General features: G+C 41.5%; 1 protein-coding gene across 8 annotated transcripts in view; it reads right to left on the bottom strand.

The window, feature by feature from the left end:
- Window positions 1-21,331, bottom strand: part of CFTR (CF transmembrane conductance regulator) — a 197,365-nt gene that overhangs the window by 153,375 nt on the left and 22,659 nt on the right. For all 8 annotated transcript variants that reach the window (XM_059711630.1, XM_059711634.1, XM_059711632.1 and 5 more), the window contains one exon: window positions 2,086-2,196. In XM_059711630.1, coding sequence (XP_059567613.1) covers window positions 2,086-2,196 — 111 coding nt within the window. The remainder of the gene's footprint in view (window positions 1-2,085; window positions 2,197-21,331) is intronic.

Genomic DNA, 21,331 nt, shown 5'->3' with positions numbered 1-21,331 from the left:
TTCATCAGCTGACTATAATTATTTTAAGTTATGCCACTACTTTCTATTAGTAAAAGCCCCTCTTTCTCTTCCTAAGAGGGTAAAATATGGTATCTCTAAATATTACCTTCACCTTCATTTTTAAACTGTAGAGATGAAAAGTTTCATGAACAACAGGCATGAACTAGATAAAAGCTTTGCATTTGACCAACAGCTATTCATGTAACTATCAATCTACTACTATTACAAGTGGTTCTAAGTTACTCCAAAGAAAGAACACACGACTGAGATTTGTAGGCAAGCTTGGTAGTTTCTGTACATGCACGATGGCTTTCCCCAGAAGCCTACTATCTATACTGCCTAATTACCATATTTTATCTCTCTATTTCTCTACCTCTTCCTCACACACATGGAGCTTGCCTCCTATCCATATCATTCAGTGACTCACAACAAGGTGAATATGAAGGCAGACACAGCTTTCCTCCAAAGGAAGAGTCAGATGAAAAAGCCAAAGAAATGGTTTCAAGGTGGGAAGAAATATTTAATACTAAAGTCATGTAGAAAATGTCATTATATTTGATAATTAAGAGGCCTCTGGTAACCCCGATCAGTGTGGTTTTAGGAACATGGTAAACATGGGAATCATATTTTAGGGAGCTGAGTTGTAAATAAAAGGTGAAGAAGTGAAAATACCAGGAGAGCAGAGAAGTATTAGCTACGAAAGAAGAAGAAAAAGAATGGGGGCAGTGACCTGAGGGCAAGGTTGGGAACTTTTTCTGAATGGGTAGGACTTGAATAATTTGTAGCCCAAGAGAAGTTAGCAGATTTAGGAATTGGTCCTTTATCTTAAAAATGTGAATTTTCTACTCCTATTGGCCTAACTCTTTGATTAAAATAAAGAAAAATAAGGTTGAATATCTTACTTTGCCTTAAAAATGTAAAAAATAAATGAAATGACTTTAATGACAATAATCAAATTGCAAGTCTACTCAACTTTATTTTAGTACAGTAGTTAGTAGCAAATTTTCATTTTTATGATTTTTCTTTTATTTTATTGCCAACTCCCTCTCCCTTTCATTTGGTCTCAGACCCCGTGCTGCTGGCACAAGACCCCATCTAGCTCATTCATGGGTTGTGGTTGGTCCAAGGAGTGAGCATGCGACTCAAGAGTCTCTGAAATTTTTCACATTTGGCCTAGGAGAAAGGGCTCTGTTCCCTGTGGTTTATAAAGATATTAGAAGATATAAGAATTCTGAGGACTCACTGCATGGAGGAAGCTCCTCTGAGAACATAAAACCAACAGAAGGCATTATACCATCAGCTGGTATTTCAGTCCCTGTTTCACTCAGTGCCTAAGGTTAGTTCTCCACCTGGGCCGTCAGACAGACCACAGGAGCCAATAAAGTCCTTCGTTGTATCTGCTTATGCTAGTTAGTTGGGTTTCCTCTCACTAGCAATCAAAGGGTTCTAACCAGTGCTCTTAGGAAAAGGGACTTCTTGTAACGGGAGAAACTGTTCCTGGGGGGGCTGGGAGTGCAGACATTGGTTTTACAATCCTGGCTCCGTCAATCATTAACTGGCAAATTAATTACATCAACACTCTGAGCCTCAGTTTGCTCTTCTGTAAGATGGAGATGATAATGCTTTCCTCCCACAGTGGCTGAGAGAGATACTATGGGTGATGGCCAGTACATACTCAAAATCACGAAATTTTTATGTTTCTTTGCTATCCAATAGCCATTACCTTAAGATTTCATTTATACTCAAAATTTAAGATTTTGGAGGTAAATATACATACTTTCCTTTATATAGATGTTATTTAAGTCTTTAAAAATATCCATCTAGTGTTCTTTAAAGACAGATAACTTTTCATATTTCTAATATGTGGAATATGTATTTTTCAGAAAAAGAAATAATTTCTCATGAAAATGTTTTCTTCCATCATTTCACTGTTTCATTCCTAATTGATCCAAACTTCAGAAAGAAAATAAGATGCTCCTATTTTAAATATGCTATTTTACACATTTAGCCCTCTAATATGTCAGCTCTGTAAATAATCAATATTAATTACTCTCTCCAATTAATAAGCAATGTACATGAACATACCTTTCTAATATTTCAGAGAGATTGTCAGCAGAATCAGCTGAAGAGATTTGGTATATGTCTGACAACTCCAGGCGCTGTTTGTACCCTTTCCACAAAATTGGTCCATTCCAACTAAAAATAAAAGAAAGACAGATAGAAACATTTACTTGATTTGGTCTCTAATACAGACATGGAATCTGATATCAGTTCAAATCTTCTAGCATGTGGAGAAGGGTGGACACAAACTGTAAATATGAATAACATAAGTCAACATATACATAAATACCAGGGCTTCATATCTTATGGGACACATCTGTATAAAATACCCAGTACCTATGAAATAATGTGACTGTTGCTATGTAAGAAAAGGATCAAAAATGATGGTAGAATCCTTCCTAGAGGAAAAAAAACACTAATAAACATTTTGTATTAGAAGTATTCTTAAAACACACACACACAGCCCCCAAATAACCAGATATTTGGAGTTTATAATTGCTAAAATTGCTAAAGTCCAGTCTCTACCACTTCAAATATAAAATGATCTGTGAATGATAAGAAAGTAGACTTTCAATCAACACCCTTTAAACCTTACACATGTGTTACCACAGCACATGAAACTCAGCAATGAGCTATTTGTTTAATGAATTGACTATATATAGCTAGAGGGTTAATGAGTAGTCTATATCAAATTGTTTAATTATCATGTCTGAATTATTACCTAAGGGTGGGGATCATAACTTTCTTGTATTTTATCTCCTTACCCTGCATCATAAATAACAATTTATGACAGAAACTAGTGAAGCTGGTATGGTAAATAATTAGGCAGGATACCCCGTTATTTTCAAGTACATTGTCTCTAACTATTATGGATAAGGCAGAATAATCTTCACAGAGATAAGAAAATATAAAAAGAAGAAGGAAAAGGAGGGAGAGGGAGGAAGAAAAATATAAAACAAAGAAATCATGTACAAAGAGAAATTCCTAAATGAAATTTGAGCATTGAGACTTTACTTGAATGAAATTTCATTTACTGAAGAAAGGAAATGAACTTCCAAGTAGTGATCCCCAAACATGCTCTTTCCTTTAGCATCTTTTTTCCCTTCAGAGATGTCTAAAACTTTGTGTCATTGAGACTTGGTAATGTATCAAAATGCATGTTAGCCCCCAAAATCAAACAGGTCCAGTTTTTTGCTTACAATTCCTTGGTCTCCAGCTTCTTTAATTGGCCCCTGCCTAAGTTCCTGATATTTTTACAACTTGTCCTTCCTTTAAAGGTAACTGAATTAGGGCCCAGTGTGAAGGCTAAGTAATTTCATCAACCATTTCTTGCTAATATATCAATGAATGACAATGGTTTATTATGTTACTTTTTTCCACTAACTTGCAATATTTGCATTCTTAACAAGAGCCTTAGCAAAAAGGATGATAATTAGTTTTTTGTCTTTATTGCCCAGTCTGATATATTGCTAATTATTCCTGGAGAACAACAATAAAAATAATTGGGAACCATCTGAATATTGCAATTAAAGTAGCGCCATGACAATGCAATATTTGCAGTGGGCATGATCTAGAAAGTGATGTCACACCCACCTGGTGCCATCTTGGTATCAAACATTGCACTGGAAATAACCTTGGAAATATAGGTGACAGTTAGGCTGTGAAAAATTTGCGACAGCAATTTAGGATATAAACTCCATCATGTTGATTATGAGTCTTTCTAAACTTAAACCAAAAATTGAAAAAGTGAAGCAAGTGTGTGTGTGTGTGTGTGTGTGTGTGTGTGTGTGTGTGTGTATAGCACTTTCCAAGGAACTTTCACAAACATTACCACATTTTGATTTTAATTTTAAAATCTTGGTATGTAGCCTGGCCAGTGTTACTCAGTGGTTGAGTGTTGACCTATGAACCAGGAGGTCATAGTTCGATTCCTGGTCAGGGCACATGCCCAGATTGCGGGCTCGATCCCCAGGAGAGGGTGTGCAAGAGGAAGCCGATCAATGATTCTCTCTCAGCATTGATGTTTCTATCTTTCTCTCCCTCTCCCTTCCTCTCTGAAGTCAATTTAAAAAAATCTTTTTAGATAGAACAAGTTGGAAATAATGCTCCTAGTTTAAGGATAAAATAGTGGAAGCTCAGAGATGCTAAACTTGTCTGTTAGTAAAGACAAAAACTATAGATTTTTAGCACATTCTCCTGACTTCATTTCTCCCTTTATCATGTGCAGCTTTCCCTATTTAAGAAAATTAAGCATGGTGAGTTGTATGAGACAAACAGCTGGAAGGTGAGCCTAGAAGCAGGAAGACCAAAAGCTGACAGACTGTGGGCAATGGCAAAACTTTAACCATTCCTTCTCCAGGAAAAACAAAAGCAAAGGGAAAAATATGGCATGTCATTTGCCAGTTTCTCTGGTGTACATAAATACTCCCATGTGACCAATTACAAGCTACCAAATGTGAAGTCATTGAACACATAGTTAGGAAGAGATACACAATCGCATATCATAATATAGAATGTTTACCGTTCAGCTACAATGACCATAAATAACTTCAATAGCATAGGAAATAGTAAGATGTAAAATAATTAGGTAATGACAACTTTCAAGTAGTTATTACCTTTGTTTCAATATAATTTATTTAACGATAAGTTTAGATTATTTAATTTTTAATACCAGTTGTGCTTAACAACCAGCTTACAAATTTCCTAAAAATTTAACAATAAGAAACAGCTCACTATAGCACATTACTGTTGCCAGATTGTTGAAAGACTTGGAGCAAGGTGATGGCATTGAGGACAGAAAGCAAAGGTACTATAGAAGATTTAGTAAAAGGGAAAATATATCCCATCTCTTATAAACCTTGCATTTCATTGTTTGAAATTATTAAAATTTCACATTAAAATTACAAATAGAATTTCACTATCTGCAAATACAATACAAAAATACATTTTCAGGAAATTTAAAAATAAAACTTTCAACTCTTTAAAACTACATGAACATACAACTTTGGTCCATATCTTTGGTCCTGATGACAATTCCCATAAGTGAGTTTCCATCTCATTTTAGAGTAGAACAATATGTGGGCCACTTTTTTTTTAATATATTTTGATTTTTTACAGAGAGGAAGGGAGAGAAATAGAGAGTTAGAAACATAGATGAGAGAGAAACATCGATCGGCTGCCTCCTGCACATCTCCCACTGGGGATGTGCCCACAACCCAGGTACATGCCCTTGACTGGAATCGAACCCGGGACCTTAAAGTCTGCAGGCTGACGCTCTATCCACTGAGCCAAACCGGTTTCGGCTGTGGGCCACTTTTATAAAAAAAAACTTCCTGTGTTATCTGTGCCCATTTTAATATTGTTATACAAGAGTTCCATATCCCAGCATCATCAAAACAAACATATTCAATAGTAATTGAAACTCAAATTAGCCATTTATAATCATTAATATAATTTTATTTCATGACAGGTTCACCATAGTAAACCTGTATTTGTATTCTGAAATAGAAACTTCAGTCAACTGAAATTACAAGAAATAAAATAACTTTGGCAATTTCCAGTTACCTTAGCAAAAGAATTTATTCTGTGCAGTTAAGCCAGTACAATTGAATAAAATTTCTGCCAAATCAAGAAGTTTCCCATGCCTACCTCAAGCCAGTCTTAGAAATATAAAAACAAAAACAAAAATTCCCAGATATCTACAATTAGGTATTTTATAAAATACTAGAGGCCCGGTGCACAAAAATTTGTGCACTCGGGGGGAAGGGGAGTTCCCTCAGCCCGACCTGTGCCCTCTCACAGTCTGGGACCCCTCTGGAGATAACGACCTGCTGGCTTAGGCCTGCTCCTGGGTGGCAGAGGGCAGGCCCAATCCCTAGGTGCAGCCCCTGGTTGGGCTCAGAGCAGGGCTGATTGGGGAGTTGGGGCGCCGCCCCTGTCATGCACAGAGCAGGGCGGAACAGGAGGTTGCAATGCCACCCTCAGTCACGCTCAGAGTAGGGCCCATTGGGGGGTTGCGGCACCACCCCCTGTCATGCACAGAGCAGGGCCAATCAGGGGGTTGGGGCACTGCCCCCTGTCACGCACAGAGCAGGGCCCATCAGGGGGGTTGGGGCTCCATACCCCGTCACACACAGAGCAGGGTCGATCAGGGGGTTGGGGAGCTCCTCCCTGTCACGCACAGAGCAGGGCCCATCAGGGGGTTGGGGAGCTCCCCCTGTCATGCACAGAGCAGGGTCGATCAGGGGGTTGGGGAGCTCACCCCTGTCACTTACAGAGTAGGGCCGATAGGGGAGTTGGAGCACCGCCCCCTGTCACACACAGAGCAGGGCGGATCAGGGGGTTGGGGCGTGCCACTGTCACACTCAGGGCAGGGCCGATTGGGAGGTCATGGCTCTACCCCGTCACAAACAGAACAGGGCCCATGGGGGGCGGTTGGAGTGCCGCCCTCTATCACCCACAGTGCAGGGCCGATCAGGGGGTTGGGGCGCCGCACCCTGTCACACACAGAGCAGGGCCGATCAGGGGGTTGGGCCGCCGCAGCCTGTCACACACAGAGCCGCAGAGCAATCAGGGGGTTGGGGAGCTCCCCCTTATCAGGCACAGAGCAGGGCTAATCAGGCGGTTGGGGCGCCTTCCCCTGTCACGAACAGAGCAGGGCCGATAGGGAGGTTGTGGCCCCGCCCCTGTCACACACAGAGCCGCAGGACGATCAGGGGGTTTGGGCGCTGTCCCCTGTCACGCTGATCCCGGTGCCAGGAGGCCTCACGGCTCCGCTGATCCCAGTGCTGGGAGGCATATTACCCTTTTAATATATAGGATAGAGGCCTGGTGCACGGGTGGGGGCCGGCTGGTTTGCCCTGAAGGGTGTCCCGGATCAGGGTGGGGGTCCCCACTGGGGTGCCTGGCCAGCCTGGGTGAGGTGCTGATGGCTGTTTGCAGCTGATCACACACCCTTCAGGGTGGGGTCCCCACTGGGTTGCCTGGCCAGTCTGGGTGAGAGGCTGAGGGCTGTTTTCAGGCTGGCGGGTGACTGAAGCTCCCAATCACTCCTTTTTTTCTTTTACTTTTTTATTCTGGGCCAGCTTTAGCTCTGAGGCTTGGCTCCAGCCCTTAGGCCTCCGCTGCTGAAAGCAGGTTTCTGGCCTTTGTTTACCTTCTGTATTTGAAACAATGTTGCGATCCTGCTGGCTGAAGCCCGGCAGACTAAAGCAGGTTTCTGGGGTTTTGTTTAGCTTCTATATTTGTAACATAGTTGCTTAGAGTTGCAGCTCAGAGGCCAGCAGCGGCAGGCGGGGAACGTTGGAGTCCTCCATCACTGAAGTAAGCAAGCCTCATGTTCACTTTAAGCTGCCTGGCTGACGGCCGCCATCCTGGCTGGCAGTTAATTTGCATATGGCCCTGATTAGCCAATGGGAAGGGTAGCGGTCGTATGCTAATTACCATGTTTCTCTTTTATTAGATAGGATTAGCTACTATAAAACTCCAGCTACCACTTCTCTTGAATAATCCTGAGTAGGTTACACATACTTGGATAGAATTTAGGAATGTCCAGTCAGGATTTCTATCTCAGTATTTCTTCCATTAGAAATGAATGCATGCCTTGGTTGGGTAGCTCAGTTGGTTAGAGTGTCATCTTGATATGCCAAGGTTGTGGGTTCGATCCCCAGTCAGGACACATACATGAAACAACCAATAAATGCATAAATAAATGGAACAGCAAATTGATGTTTCTCTCTCTCTCTCTCTCTCTTTCTCTCTCTCTCTCTCCCCCTCCCTCCCTCTCTCTCTCCCCCATCTCCTCCCTCTAAAAGTCAATTTAAAAATAAAAATAAATTAAAAAAATTTTTTTAAGTCCAGGTGTTTCATGAAGCAAAGCAAGTACACCTGGAATAACCAAAAGCAATAAATATTATTCCTCCTCCTCCTCCTCCTCCTCCTCAAATTTGTTCCACCATCTCTTCCTCTCACTTCAAATTGATCTTGTCATCCTCCTTCATTCATAAGCAGTGATTATATATTGATAATGAACTTATATACTGATCTACTTAGAAACGGCCAGTTTCTAAAGTTCTATTTCTAACAGAAACTAGCTAATCATTAATTATGAGGTAGTAATCAGAGATCCCTAAGATATACAGTGTTTTATAATTTATCAGTTTCAAACTGACTTTTAAAAAAAGTCTAGTGCCCCAGGCATACTATTCTGTTTACTTAACTGAGAAGCTTCAGGTTTTGTTGAAGAAAAATGTTATCATTTCATTTTTAAAAGAGAGAGAGAGAGAGAGAGAGAGAGAGAGAGAGAGAGAGAGAGAGAGGCAACTATATTTAATTAGTTTCATTTCTTAGGACAAAACTTCCAATTTTTATATAGAGTGATTGGTAATTCTTTATAATAAAAGAAATTTCCATTTATAGCCATTATTAAAGCCTTTGTTTTCACAGAATCTATCCCCTTAAAACTACATAAGTAAAGCTTATAATCATTTTTCCATTTGACATTTAGTTTTCATTAATCCAACAGAGGCATCTGACATTTTCATCTGTAGAATTTAAGATGAAGGTCAGGCATCAGACACGTTTGGTTCAAAATAATTTTGTTTGTATAAAACAATCAGGTTTCTACAGTATTTAACATTCCTTGTTATTTAACTAGCCAAAAAATAAAATAAAATAGCAAATTCAAACCACTGATTGCATGACACTTACAAATACTAACAAATTCACACACTCAAAGATAACAGTCTTTTTCCTCTTTGCATGAAATAATAAATACTTGAGGAACTAAGCAGAAATTACCCTACACTCATTTGGGTAGACAAATTGAAAACGCCAGAGGTTTTCTCGTCACCCGAGATATTTACCATGAGATTTAAGTAGCCAAAAAAAAAAAAAATCTGGATAATCTTAACTAAAGCAAATGTTGAAGTTCAGGCAGAGGAAAGGAGGAGAAGCATTAGAACAAAATCTGGTAATAAATCCTACCCCTGCAGCATAGCTCTCCCAATTTGCTTTAGTTATGTAGATAAGTGGCTATGATGGGGAAATTAGCTTGACCAGAAGTCATCTCATTTCTATAAAGACTTTTAAAAATCTCACGAACAACACTTCAAATGTCACAGTTGTTTTATCAACTTAGATTCGATGTTACCTTACAGTCAGTGTTTTTCTCAATGAATTTTAGTGAAAATAAAACCTTGTAGGTTTCAAGAATGCACCTGGAAGTCACATCATTGGAGTCAGGGTCAGGCTGGTGAGTTCCTGTTCTCTGTTTCCACAAGGTATTTACACAGTGTTTGCCGTTTATCCATAAAATGGTGAGTTTATAAGCAATAGCCACTTCAGTGTGCTCGATCACCTTTAGGAGTACATGCTTGCTAAGGATGGTCCTTTTTTGTTTGTTTATTTGTTTGTTTGAGAGTTAATTACTTATGAGACTCTAATGTACCAAGAGAATCATAGCTTGTTTTTTTCTCTCTGAATGAGTAAACAGTAAAGTAAATGTAGTCAATAAATTGCAGAAGACCTGGAAATAATTATTTGCTCCTCAGCAAAAGACCACAAAGCAATTCTGAAAAACCTTAAATCATACAGGCATCCTAATGTAAATCAATTTAACTTCATGCTTAATGAATCCAAACATTAAATAGAAAATCTATCTGCCTACTTGATGAAATGCTTCTAACTATAAATGTATTAAGAATGTAAACATATTAAGCAAATTTCCGGAAAGATATTTTCTTTTATGCTTATCTATATTTTCTAATATTTTAACAATGAGCATGTATAACTTTGGAAACAAGGGGGAAGTTCTTAAAGAACAAGGTACATCTAATTATAATTCATTACCTGCTAAAGCTATCCATGAACCTAAACCTTGTGTTCAAATTTGTCCTAATTCCATTTTTCTCATTAATGCTCAGTACCAATAATAATTTCCCATAATATCCCTTTTTTTCTTTCTCAATATGATTGCCTGAGGTAATACTTCATCTTAAAGACCACAAAGTCCCAGTCACGTGAGTCCTACTACAAACCAGTTACTGAAAAAACTAGTAATTTCTGTTGTTGTGAATCCTCACCCGAGGATATTTTTTCCATTGATTTTTAGAGAAGGTGAAAAGGAGGTAGGGAGGGAGAGAAAGAGAGAAAGAGAAAGAGAGAGAGAAGAGACACATTGATTGGCTGCCTCCCACACATGCCCCAACCAGCGCCAGGGATCAAATCTGCAACCCAGGTAAGTGCCCTTGACTGGGAATTGAAACCACGACCTTTCAGTGCATGGGCCTACACTCTAACTCTGAACAACACGGGCAAGTGTGGAAAAACTAGTGATTTTAAGAAAAAAAGACAACCTGAGTTTTTAATCCTATCTCTTTCATTTCCCAGCCATGTGACCTTGAAAAACACTCTTCTTAAGATCTCTCAGAGAAACTAACAACATTTACCATTGCAACAACACCAAAAATAAGATGCCTAGGAATAAGCTTAACCAAGGAGGCAAAAGACCTGTAAAAACGATAGTACAAAAAGGAAGACACAAACAAATAGAAGCATATACCATGTTCATGGATTGGAAGAATTAATATAATTGAAATGTCTATACTACCCAAAGCAATCTACAGATTCAATGCAATCCCAAATAAAATACCAATAGCATACTTCACAGAGCTAGAACAAATACTCCAAAAACTTATATAGAACCATAAAGGATCCCAAATAACTGCAGCAATCTTGAGAAAGAAGAATGAAGTAGGAGGGATCACTATACCAGATATCAAACTATACTACAAAGCTATTATAACCAAAACAGCCTAGTACTGGCGCAAGAACAGGCATATAGACCAATGGATCAGAACAGAGACCCCCAAAATTGACCCACACCATTATGGTCAATTAATATTTGACAAAGGAGGCAAGAACATACAATGGAATAAAGATAGTCTCTTCAATAAATAGTGCTGGGAAAACTGGACAGACACATGCAAAAAGATGAAATTAGACCACCAACTTACACCATGCACAAGAATAAACTCAAGGTGGATAAAAGACTAAAATGTAAGACATAAAACCATAAGAATCTTAGAAGAAAACACAGGCAGTAAAATCTCAGACATCTCACGTAGCAATATGTTTACGGATATATCTCCTAGGGCAAAGGAAACTAAGAAGAAAATAAACAAATGGGACTACATCAAAATAAAAAGCTTCTGCACAGCAAAACCACCATGAAATTGAGAAGGGAACCCACTGAATGGAAGAACATATTCACCAATGCTACATCTGATAAGATGTTAATATCCAAAATATATAAAGTACTCATACAACTCAACAAAAGACAAACAATCCAATTAAAAACTGGACAGAAGACCTGAATAGAGGGTTGGGGGGATGAGAAGAGATAAACCAAATAATCTATATACTTACATGAATAGTCCATGGACACAGGCAATAGATTAGTGAAGACCTGGGGTGGGGTGGGGGTGGGTAGGGGCTGGGAAGATGGGAGGAAGGGGGGGGAATGGGTGATATCTGTAATATTATCAATAATAACAAAATATACATTAAAATGGAAAAAAAGACCTCTCAGCTGCAGCTCTTACTGGTAATAACTATCATGACTACTGTACCTGGGTTTTCATGGAGGCCAAATTCAATGTTGTCTATAAATCATTACAACTGTACATCATTGCAAACATCTTCACATAAACTACTTGGTTTCAGTTTAACTTTCAGAGCACTAGAGTTTGCTATTATTGGGATTATAACAACAATAATAGCTAATACTAGAGTATTAATTACCACAGCCCTGAAAAATTCTTAAGTATGTAAAACTTTTAAGCTTCAAAGGACACGAAGAAAGTGGAAAAAATAACTAAAAGAATGGGAGAAATTTTTGAAAATAATACATCTGATAACTTGTATCTAGAATATATAGGGTATCCACAAAAATATATACATACTTTGAATAATTATTAAGCCCAATGTTTCTTTCTTTTCAGGTTTAACCCATTGGAATTAATAATTATTCAAAGTTTGCACCTTGTATAAGAGACTCATAATCCATTAACAAAAAGACAAATAACCCAATTTAAAAATAGGTAGAGTCTGAATATACACTTCTCCAAAGAAGAAGGTAAACAAACACCTAATAAGAACATGGAAGGATGCTAAAACACCATTAGCCATCAGGAAAATGCAAATCAAAACCACAGTTAAATACCACTTCACACCTACTAGGGTGGCTATAATAAAAAAGTTAGATAATAATGTATGGAAACATTGGAACCCTCATCCCTGCTGGTAGAAATGTAAAGTGTACAGCCATTTTGGAAAACAGTCTGAAAGTTCCTCAAAATTTAAACATAAAGTTACCATAAGACCCTGTAATTCTACTCCTCGGCATATGCTCAAAATAAAAATGTATGCCCAAATGGGCAAAGGATCTAAATAGACACCTTTCAAAAGAGGACATTCAGAAAGCCAAGAGACATATGAAAACATGCTCAAAGTCACTAATCATCCAAGAGATGCAAATCAAAACAACAATGAGGTACCATCTCACACCTGTCAGACTGGCTATCATCAACAAATCAACAAACGACAAGTGCTGGAGAGGATGTGGAGAAAAAGGAACACTTGTGCACTGCTGGTGGGAATGCAGACTGGTGCAGCCACTATGGAAGACAGTATGGAGTTTCCTCAAAAAACTAAAAATGGAACTCCCATTTGACCCTGTGATCCCACTTCTAAGAATATATCCCAGGAAACCAGAAACACCAATCAGAAAGGATATATGCACCCCTATGTTCATAGCAGCACAATTCACCATAGCTAAGATCTGGAAACAGCCTAAGTGCCCATCTGTAGATGAATGGATTAGAAAACTGTGGTACATCTACACGATGGAATACTATGCTGCTATAAAAAAGAAGGAACTCTTACCATTTGCAACAGCATGGATGGAACTGGAGAGCATTATGCTAAGTGAAATAAGCCAGTCAATGAAGGAAAAATACCACATGATGTCACTCATTTCTGGATAATAAAGACCATTATAAACTTATGAACCAAAATAGATACAGAGGCAGAGCTGCCTCGAACAGACTGTCAAACTACAGCAGGAAGGCTGGGGAGGGTGGGAGGGCAGGAGGGGGGTGGGTAAGAGATCAACCAAAGGACTTGTATGCATGCATATAAGCATAACCAATGGACATAAGACACTGGGGGGTAGGGTAGGCCAGGGGATTGTCAAGGGCGGGGGAAAAAAAAAGGAGACATATGTAATACTTTTTGTAATACTTTAAGCAATAAAAAAAATACATAAATAAAAAATTAAAAAAATTAAAAAAAAGAAAATGTATGCCCACACAAAAACTTGTATATAAATATTCATAGCAGCATTTTTTATAATAGTAAAAAAAGTAGAAAAAACTCAAGTATCTACAACTACTGAATGGATACATGTATATTCCTACAGAATATTATATATATACCATATATATATATATATATATATATGTATGTGTGTGTATATATATATATATATATATATATATATATATATATATATGCCTCTACAACCGTTACAACGTTACAATGGAACAACTGGTCGCTATGATGCACACTGACTACCCGGCGGCAGACGCTCAACACAGGAGCTGCCCCCAGCCCGCAGGCGCTGATCACCTGACCGGGATTGGGCTTCCGGGCTAGGATGGGGAACTGGGGGTGGGTGGAGGCAGAGGTGGCCCCTTTCCTAGGAGGGCCAAGGGCCAGCTCCCTGCTTGGTGCCAGTGGGAAACCCCCTGGTCCCTACACCTTTTCCCCTGGCCGGCAGGCCCCAATAGCCCGATTGGGGCCTACTGGACAAACTCCCAGTTCCTCCCCCCGGCCAGGCCCCAGGCTGGGACAGGGAACTGGGGATGGGTGGCACTGGATGTGGGCGGCAAGGGAAGGAGAGGGGAAGACAGGAATGCAGGGAACCTGATAGGCCCTGATTGCCAGCCAGGCCTAGGGACCACACCAGTGTACAAATTTCATGCACCAGGCCTCTAGTTCAGTGATAAGAAGGAATGATGTACAAGTTCATCCCATAACACAGATTAATCTTGAAAACATGAAAGAAGCAAGTCACAAAAGACTATGCTGTTCCATTTATATGAAATATTCAGAATAGGCTAATCTATAGAGACAGAAAGTAGATTAGTATTTTCCCAGGACAGGGGAAGGAGAGGGAATGGGGAATGATTGGGTATAAGCATGGAGTTTCTTTTTGGGGTGATAAAGTGTTCTAAAATTGATTGCAGAGACAGTTACACATCTCTATGAATATATTAAAAACCATTTAATTGTATACTTTAAGTGGGTGAATTTTTTGGTATGTGAGTTATACCTCAGCAAAAACAATAAAAAGGCTTGTGGTCAAGATGTAGCGTAGGGAAATGTGGTAATTGCATTCTCCCACATCCACATCAGTATTACCACTAAACTACAGAACCACCATCATTCAGAACCACCTGAAATCTAGCTGAACAGAAGTCTAACAACAGGATATAAAGAAGCCACATCAGCACTTGTGGGAGGGGCTTAGGCACAGAACAGCTGGTTCCGCACACATGTGTGACATTTAAAAATCAGGAGCGATAGCTCCACTGCAGACGTCTCCCGTGAGAAGCAAGAGGTGCCCAGCCCCACACCAGACCCCCCAGCCCAGGGTTCTAGTGCTGGGATGAGAAGTCCCCATAACTTCTGGCTGCAAACACCAGCAGGGATTGTGGCTGAGTGAGACAGACGGCTCCTGGTTCTCAGGCATTCCTCTTAAAGGGCCAGCACACAGACTTACTCATTCTGGGCTCCGGCACAGGGGCAGCAACTTGAAAGAATTACATTGTCAGGCTAGAGGGGCAACTTTCTCTCAGGTGGAAGTGCTGGTAGAAGCCATTGTTCCTTTGCTGAGCCCTCCCTCCACAGAGCTGGCAGGTAGGCACCACATCTGAGTATCCATCAACCTGGCTCACACTGTTTGCCCTGTCCTGTTGATTCCCTGTGACCCTGCCCCACCAACTTTCAGGTCTACCCAAGCCATTTCCAGCGGCTCTTCCATACAAATGACCTGTCCTGGCTCATGCTACTCACTTTCCTAAAATCTCTCAAAGGTTCACAAATCCCAAGCAAGCAGCAGCTGGCCTCAGCATGCTCCATATCTCTTGCATAGTGGCAGCCAGCATTAGTTTGCAGCTTGACTTCTCCTGGGCACCTCCAAGCCCAGCACAAGCATCAGTCATCAGCATACTGCTTCGTCGTAGCTCATGTCAAGTAGCCCTGGGCAGGTATCGGGAAGTAGTTGACCTTGGCCTGAACCTCCTGGGAGGCCCTCAAGCCAGCACACCCTGTGGACAGCTTTCAGACCATGCTGAAGCACTATCCAACTACCTCCACAATTGACACACTCAAGAGGCAGACCCAGCAGGCACCAAAGCTCCACTGAAGTAAGTCTTGCTCCATGGGGTTGGCCCCTGCACAGCAGATTCTCTGCTGTGGTTGCCAGTCCATGCAGTTAATCGGCCTGAGGGTAAATCTCTCCCATTGAGGTGCCAATAGCAATCAAGGCTCAACCACAATCGGAGGGTCCACACAATTCACCAGGAGATGCACCTGGAACACCCAGCTCGGGTGACTCTGGACACTTGTACCACCGGGCCCTACAGGACACTTACTGCATAAGGCTACTCTACCACGACTAGGAGACATAGCAACTTTACATAATATATAGAAACATGCCCAGGAAGGCAGCCAATATGAGGAGGCAAAGAAACATGTCTCAAATGAAAGAACGAAACTCCAGATAAAGAACTAAATAAAATGGAGACAAGCAATCCACCAGATGCAGAGTTCAAAACAATGGTTATAAGGATGCTTAGTGAACTTAGGGGAAGAGTAGATGAACTTAAGGAGAACTTCAACAAAGAGATAGCAAACATTAAAATGGAGACAGAAAACATTAAAAAAAAACAACCAGAAAGAAAGAATACAGTCACTGAAATGAAGAGTACATTACAGGAAATCAACAATAAAGTACATGAAGCAGAGGGTCAAACCAGCAATGTGGAAGATAAAGAAGCAGAAAACATTCAAACAGAAAAGCAAAAAGAAAAAATAATATAAAAAAGTGATGCTAGTATAAGGAGCCTTTGGGACAACTTCAAACATACCAACATTCACATCACAGGGATGTGGGAAGAAGAAAAGAGAGAGAACAAAACATTGAAACCCTATTTGAAAAAATAATGACTGAAAACTTCCCCAACCTGATGAGGGAAATAAACATATAAGTCAAGTCCAGGAAGCACAGAGTCTCAAACATGATGAACCCAAAGAGACCCACACCAACACCCATCATAATAAAAATGCCAAAGGTTAAAGACAAAGAGAAAAGCAATTACTTACACCTATAAGGAGATCCCATAACACTGTCAGCTGATTTCTCAACAGAAACTTCGCAGGCCAGAAGGGATTGCATGAAATAAAGTAATTAAATGCAAGGACCTACAACCAAGATTACTCTACCTGGCAAAGCTTTCATTTAGAATCTAAGGAGAGATAAAGAGTTTACCAGACAAATAAAAGGTAAAGGAGTTCATCATCATTAACCCCATGTTACATGAAATGTTAAAGGTTCTTCTTTAAGTAGAATAAATAAAGATCAAATATATGAATAATAAAATGGCAATAAATACATAGTTATCATACATTAAAAATAGTTTTCCTAGTTTTACTTACATTTTCAATAACAGCAAAGGTATGGATATCTAGAATAACCCACCATGTTTCTATAGTGCTTTAATTTGTCAGAGAACTTTTCCATCATTATTATTTTTGAACATTGTTGCCCATTTTAGAGAAAGAGAAACTGGAGTTTATACAGGAAAGAGGTAGCTAGTTAGCCAATTCCAGAGCTGACACTACTCAAATTACATGAAACCAAACAGAGGAAGTATAAACATGGGAGATGTGAAGGTGGGAATTGTGAGTTAAAATGAACTGTGACAATGTTTCATGAAATAACATAGTCATATTTATGACAAGTGACATAAACATCTTATATGTCTTGTTTCTTGAGTCTTTTGACTGGGCAAGACTTTGGACTGGGCTAAAAAACATTATTTTACAAATAATCTATATATATAAAATGTATCCTATATAATGAAAGAGAAACATAGTAATTAGCGCACGACCGCTACCCTTCCCATTGGCTAATCAGGGCGATATGCAAATTAACTGCCAGCCAAGATGGCGGCTGGCAGTCAGGCAACTGGAAGCGAACATGAGGCTTGCTTGCTTCAGTGACGGAGGAAGCTAATGTTTCCCGACTGCCGCTGCCAGCCTCTGAGCTGCAACTCTAAGCAACTATGTTACAAATATAGAAGCTAAACAAAACCCCAGAAACCTGCTTTAGTCGCCGGGCTTCAGCCAGCAGGATCGCAACATTGTTTCAAATACAGAAGGTAAACAAAGGCCAGAAACCTGCTTTCAGCAGCGGAGGCCTAAGAGCTGGAGCCTCAGTGCTAAAGCTGGCCCAGAATAAAAAAAAAAGAAAAAAAGGAGCGGTTGGGAGCTTCAGTCACCCGCCAGCCTGAAAACAGCCCTCAGCCTCTCACCCAGACTGGCCAGGCAACCCAGTGGGGACCCCACCCTGAAGGGGGTGTGACCAGCAGCAAACAGCCATCATCCCCTCATCCAGGCTGGCCGGGAACCCCAGTGGGGACCCCCACCCTGATCCAGGACACCCTTCAGGGCAAACCAGCCGTCCCCTACCCATGCACCAGGCCTCTATCCTATATAGTAAAAGGGTAATATGCCTCCCGGCAGTGGGATCAGCGTGACAGGGGGCAGCGCCCAAACCCCCTAATCGCCCTGCGGCTCTGTGTGTGACAGGGGCGGGGCCACAACCTCCCTATCGGCCCTGCTCTGTTCATGACAGGGGAAGGCACCCCAACCCCCTGATTAGCCCTGCTCTGTGCCTGATAGTGGTGAGCTCCCCAACCCCCCAATTGCCCTGCGGCTCTGTGTGTGACAGGGTGCAGCGCCCCATCCCCTCCCCCACCACGGGTCCTGCTCTGTGTCTGACGGGGTAGAGCCATAACCTCCCCATCGGCCCTGCCCTGAGTGTGACAGTGGCGGCGCCCCAACCCCCTGATCGGTCCTGCTCTGTGGGTGATAGAGGGCAGCGCCCTAACCCCCTGATCCGCCCTGCTCTGTGTGTGACAGGGGGCGGTGCCCCAACTCCCCTATCAGCCCTACTCTGTGAGTGACAGGGGGAAGCTCCTCAACCCCCTGATGGGCCCTGCTCTGTGCATGACAGGTCGGAGCTCCCCAACCCCCTGATGGGCCCTGCTCTGTGTGTGACAGGGGGGAGCTCCCCAAACCCTGATGGGCCCTGCTCTGTGCGTGACAGGGGGGAGCTCCCCAACCCCCTGATGGGCCCTGCTCTGTGCGTGACAGGGGGAAGCTCCCCAACCCCCTGATGGGCACTGCTCTGTGTGTGACAGGGGGCAGCACCCCAAACCCCTGATTGGCCCTGCTCTGTGCATGACAGGGGGTGGCTCCACAACCTCCCCATCGACCCTGCCTTAAGTGTGACAGGGGGCGGTGCCCCAACCCCCCAGTCGGCCCTACCCTGAGTGTGACTGAGAGTGGCATCGCAACCTCCTGATTGGCCCTGCTCTGTGCATGACAGGGGCCGGCGCCCCAACTCCCCAATTGGCCCTGCTCTGAGTCCGACCAGGGGCTGCACCTAGGGATTGGGCCTGCCCTCTGCCACCCGGGAGCAGGCCTAAGCCAGCAGGTCGTTATCTCCCGAGGGGTCCCAGACTGCAAGAGGGCACAGGCCGGGCTGAGGGACCCCCTCCTCCTCCCCGAGTGCACAAATTTTTGTGCACCGGACCCCACCTGCCGGAGGAACCCCGCTCACTCTGCAGATGCCGGGGAGTAACCGCGGGAGGTTGGCTCCAGGGCATGCCCAGCCTGTCTCACCCAGTCCTGCTCCACCAGCCACCTTCTAATTAATTTCCTTTCAATGTGCATGAATCCATGCACTGGATCACTACTTGTTTATAAATTCGGCAGGAAAGCAGACATCCTAACCAAAGGACTAATCATGGACTCTATCAGAATAGAGACCCAGTAACCCACCATACAGACCCAAGAATAGCTCAGCTTGTTAGCACTAATATGAATTCTTTCATCTTTTCATGTAATTATTCCTTTCCTTTTCCCATAAAAACCCTTGCTTCCATCTTGTAATTAGGACACTATTTGGGTTTCTGCCTGAATCTGTATTCCCAAATTTCAATTCTTTGATCCCAAATAAATATTTGTTACCTCTCAAAAAAGGAAGAAAGGAAGGATAGAAGTAAGAAAGGGAGAGAGGGGAGCTATGGGGGGAAAAAAGAGGAACAACTGTAATAATCTGAACAATAACGATTAAATTTAAAAAAAAAGAGAGAGATTAGGCCAGACATTTTAAAAACTTGCTGAAATCATTTGGTTTTATTTTGGAAATTTTTCATAAAAAATACTAACATGCAATGGATTCATATTATTTTAAAATAAATTCATAAATATATTCACATTTTCTGTTTTAATTTCTAATATGGTAAATATCACCAGATATAACACAAAACAAAAGCTCTTTGGAGTTCTCAGTAAGTTTTAATATGGGAAAGTGGTCCTAAGATCAGAAAGTATGAAACTGGATGCTCCAAAAGTATCCCCTGGATTTAATATCCTGGGATTTAGCAAACAAACTATATGCACCATAAATAGCCTCTCTGGTCTTTATGGGGAAAGTCAAGAGCTGTAGCTGGTTTGGCTCAGTGGATAGTGCATCAGCCTGGGAAGGGTCCCAGGTTCGATTCCAGTCTAGGGCACATGCCTGGATTGTGGGCTCCATCCCCGGTGTGTGTGTGTGTGGGGGGGGGGGGGGTTCAGGAGGCAGCCAATCAATGATTCTCCCTCTCCCTTCCTCTCTGAAATCAATAAAAATATATTTTTAAAAGAAAAAAAAAGAAAGGGAGGGAGGGAGGGAGGGAGGGAGGGAGGGAGGGAGGGAGGAAGGAAGGAAGGAAGGAAGGAAGGAAGGAAGGAAGGAAGGAAGGAAGGAAGGAAGGAAGGAAGGGAGGGAGGAAGGGAGCCAACACACAGAAAACAACTGTCAACATCAGTTTGGAAAATTTTCCCAAATGTTGATTTTTTTACTCTTAGAACAGATAAAATGTTAATTCTTATTCTGCTGGCTTTGACACTCTAAGCCAGTGGTTCTCAACCTTGGCTGCACATTAGAATCACCTGAGAATCTTTTTAAAATCCTGATTTCTGGGCCTCATCCTCTGGAAATTCTGTTTGTTACTAATGTTGTGGCCCCACCCTATAACAAAGAAACAGAATTTCCGGAGGATGAGACCCAGAAATCAGGATTTTAAAAAGATTCCCAGGTGATTCTAATGTGCAGCCAAGGTTGAAAACCACTGCTCTAAGCCCTTTCAGATATGTTGGTGCCTGGGCGGCTACTGGAAGTGATTAAGATTGAATAGCCCATGGATTGATGACATGCAACAGAAAGTTGTGTAAATTGTTTACTTCCTGTTCCCAGAAGCAATACAATTTCTGGAGCCACTATGAACACAGAAAAAGTGGTAATGGTGATAGCATTGTAAAGAAACTGGCACTGGCATGGAATGGCCACTTCTAACAGGCAGACCTAATTCATTCACATGACTTGGATTTCAGGAACTCAACCAAATTAGAGACAACAAGCAATGCTACAAAATATCCTACCCATCTTGACAGATACCAGAGAAGAAACAAAGCCTGGTGATAGATAGCCCATGCCCATGTACTATAGAAAAGGAGCCTCAGTGTTGTTCCATGGTTTCAGTTTGACTTTCATTCTATCTAGGCATGACGCCAGTAATAAAAGGAACAAAAATAATTGTAGCTGAAACAAATGACTAGAAAAATAGAATCAACTTCCCTATAAAATTGTTGAATCTCGTATGAGTTAATTTTTAGAGGCTCTCTACAAACCAGAAAGACAAGCGATACCGTCGCTCTCAGATTTCTGATTTTTATTTCCATTGGCAATAGGAAATATATTTGAAACCAAGAAAATAAGGAAGAGGGGAAATGGACTGGCCTTAAGATTTTACAGTAGATATGCCACTGGGTTACTGGCTGGCATTTGTAAAAGCTCACAGAGAGAAACTTGTGT

Source organism: Myotis daubentonii, chromosome 10, assembly GCF_963259705.1.
Source record: "Myotis daubentonii chromosome 10, mMyoDau2.1, whole genome shotgun sequence".
NCBI lineage: Eukaryota > Metazoa > Chordata > Mammalia > Chiroptera > Vespertilionidae > Myotis > Myotis daubentonii.
This window is presented reverse-complemented; position numbering and strand designations above follow the sequence as displayed.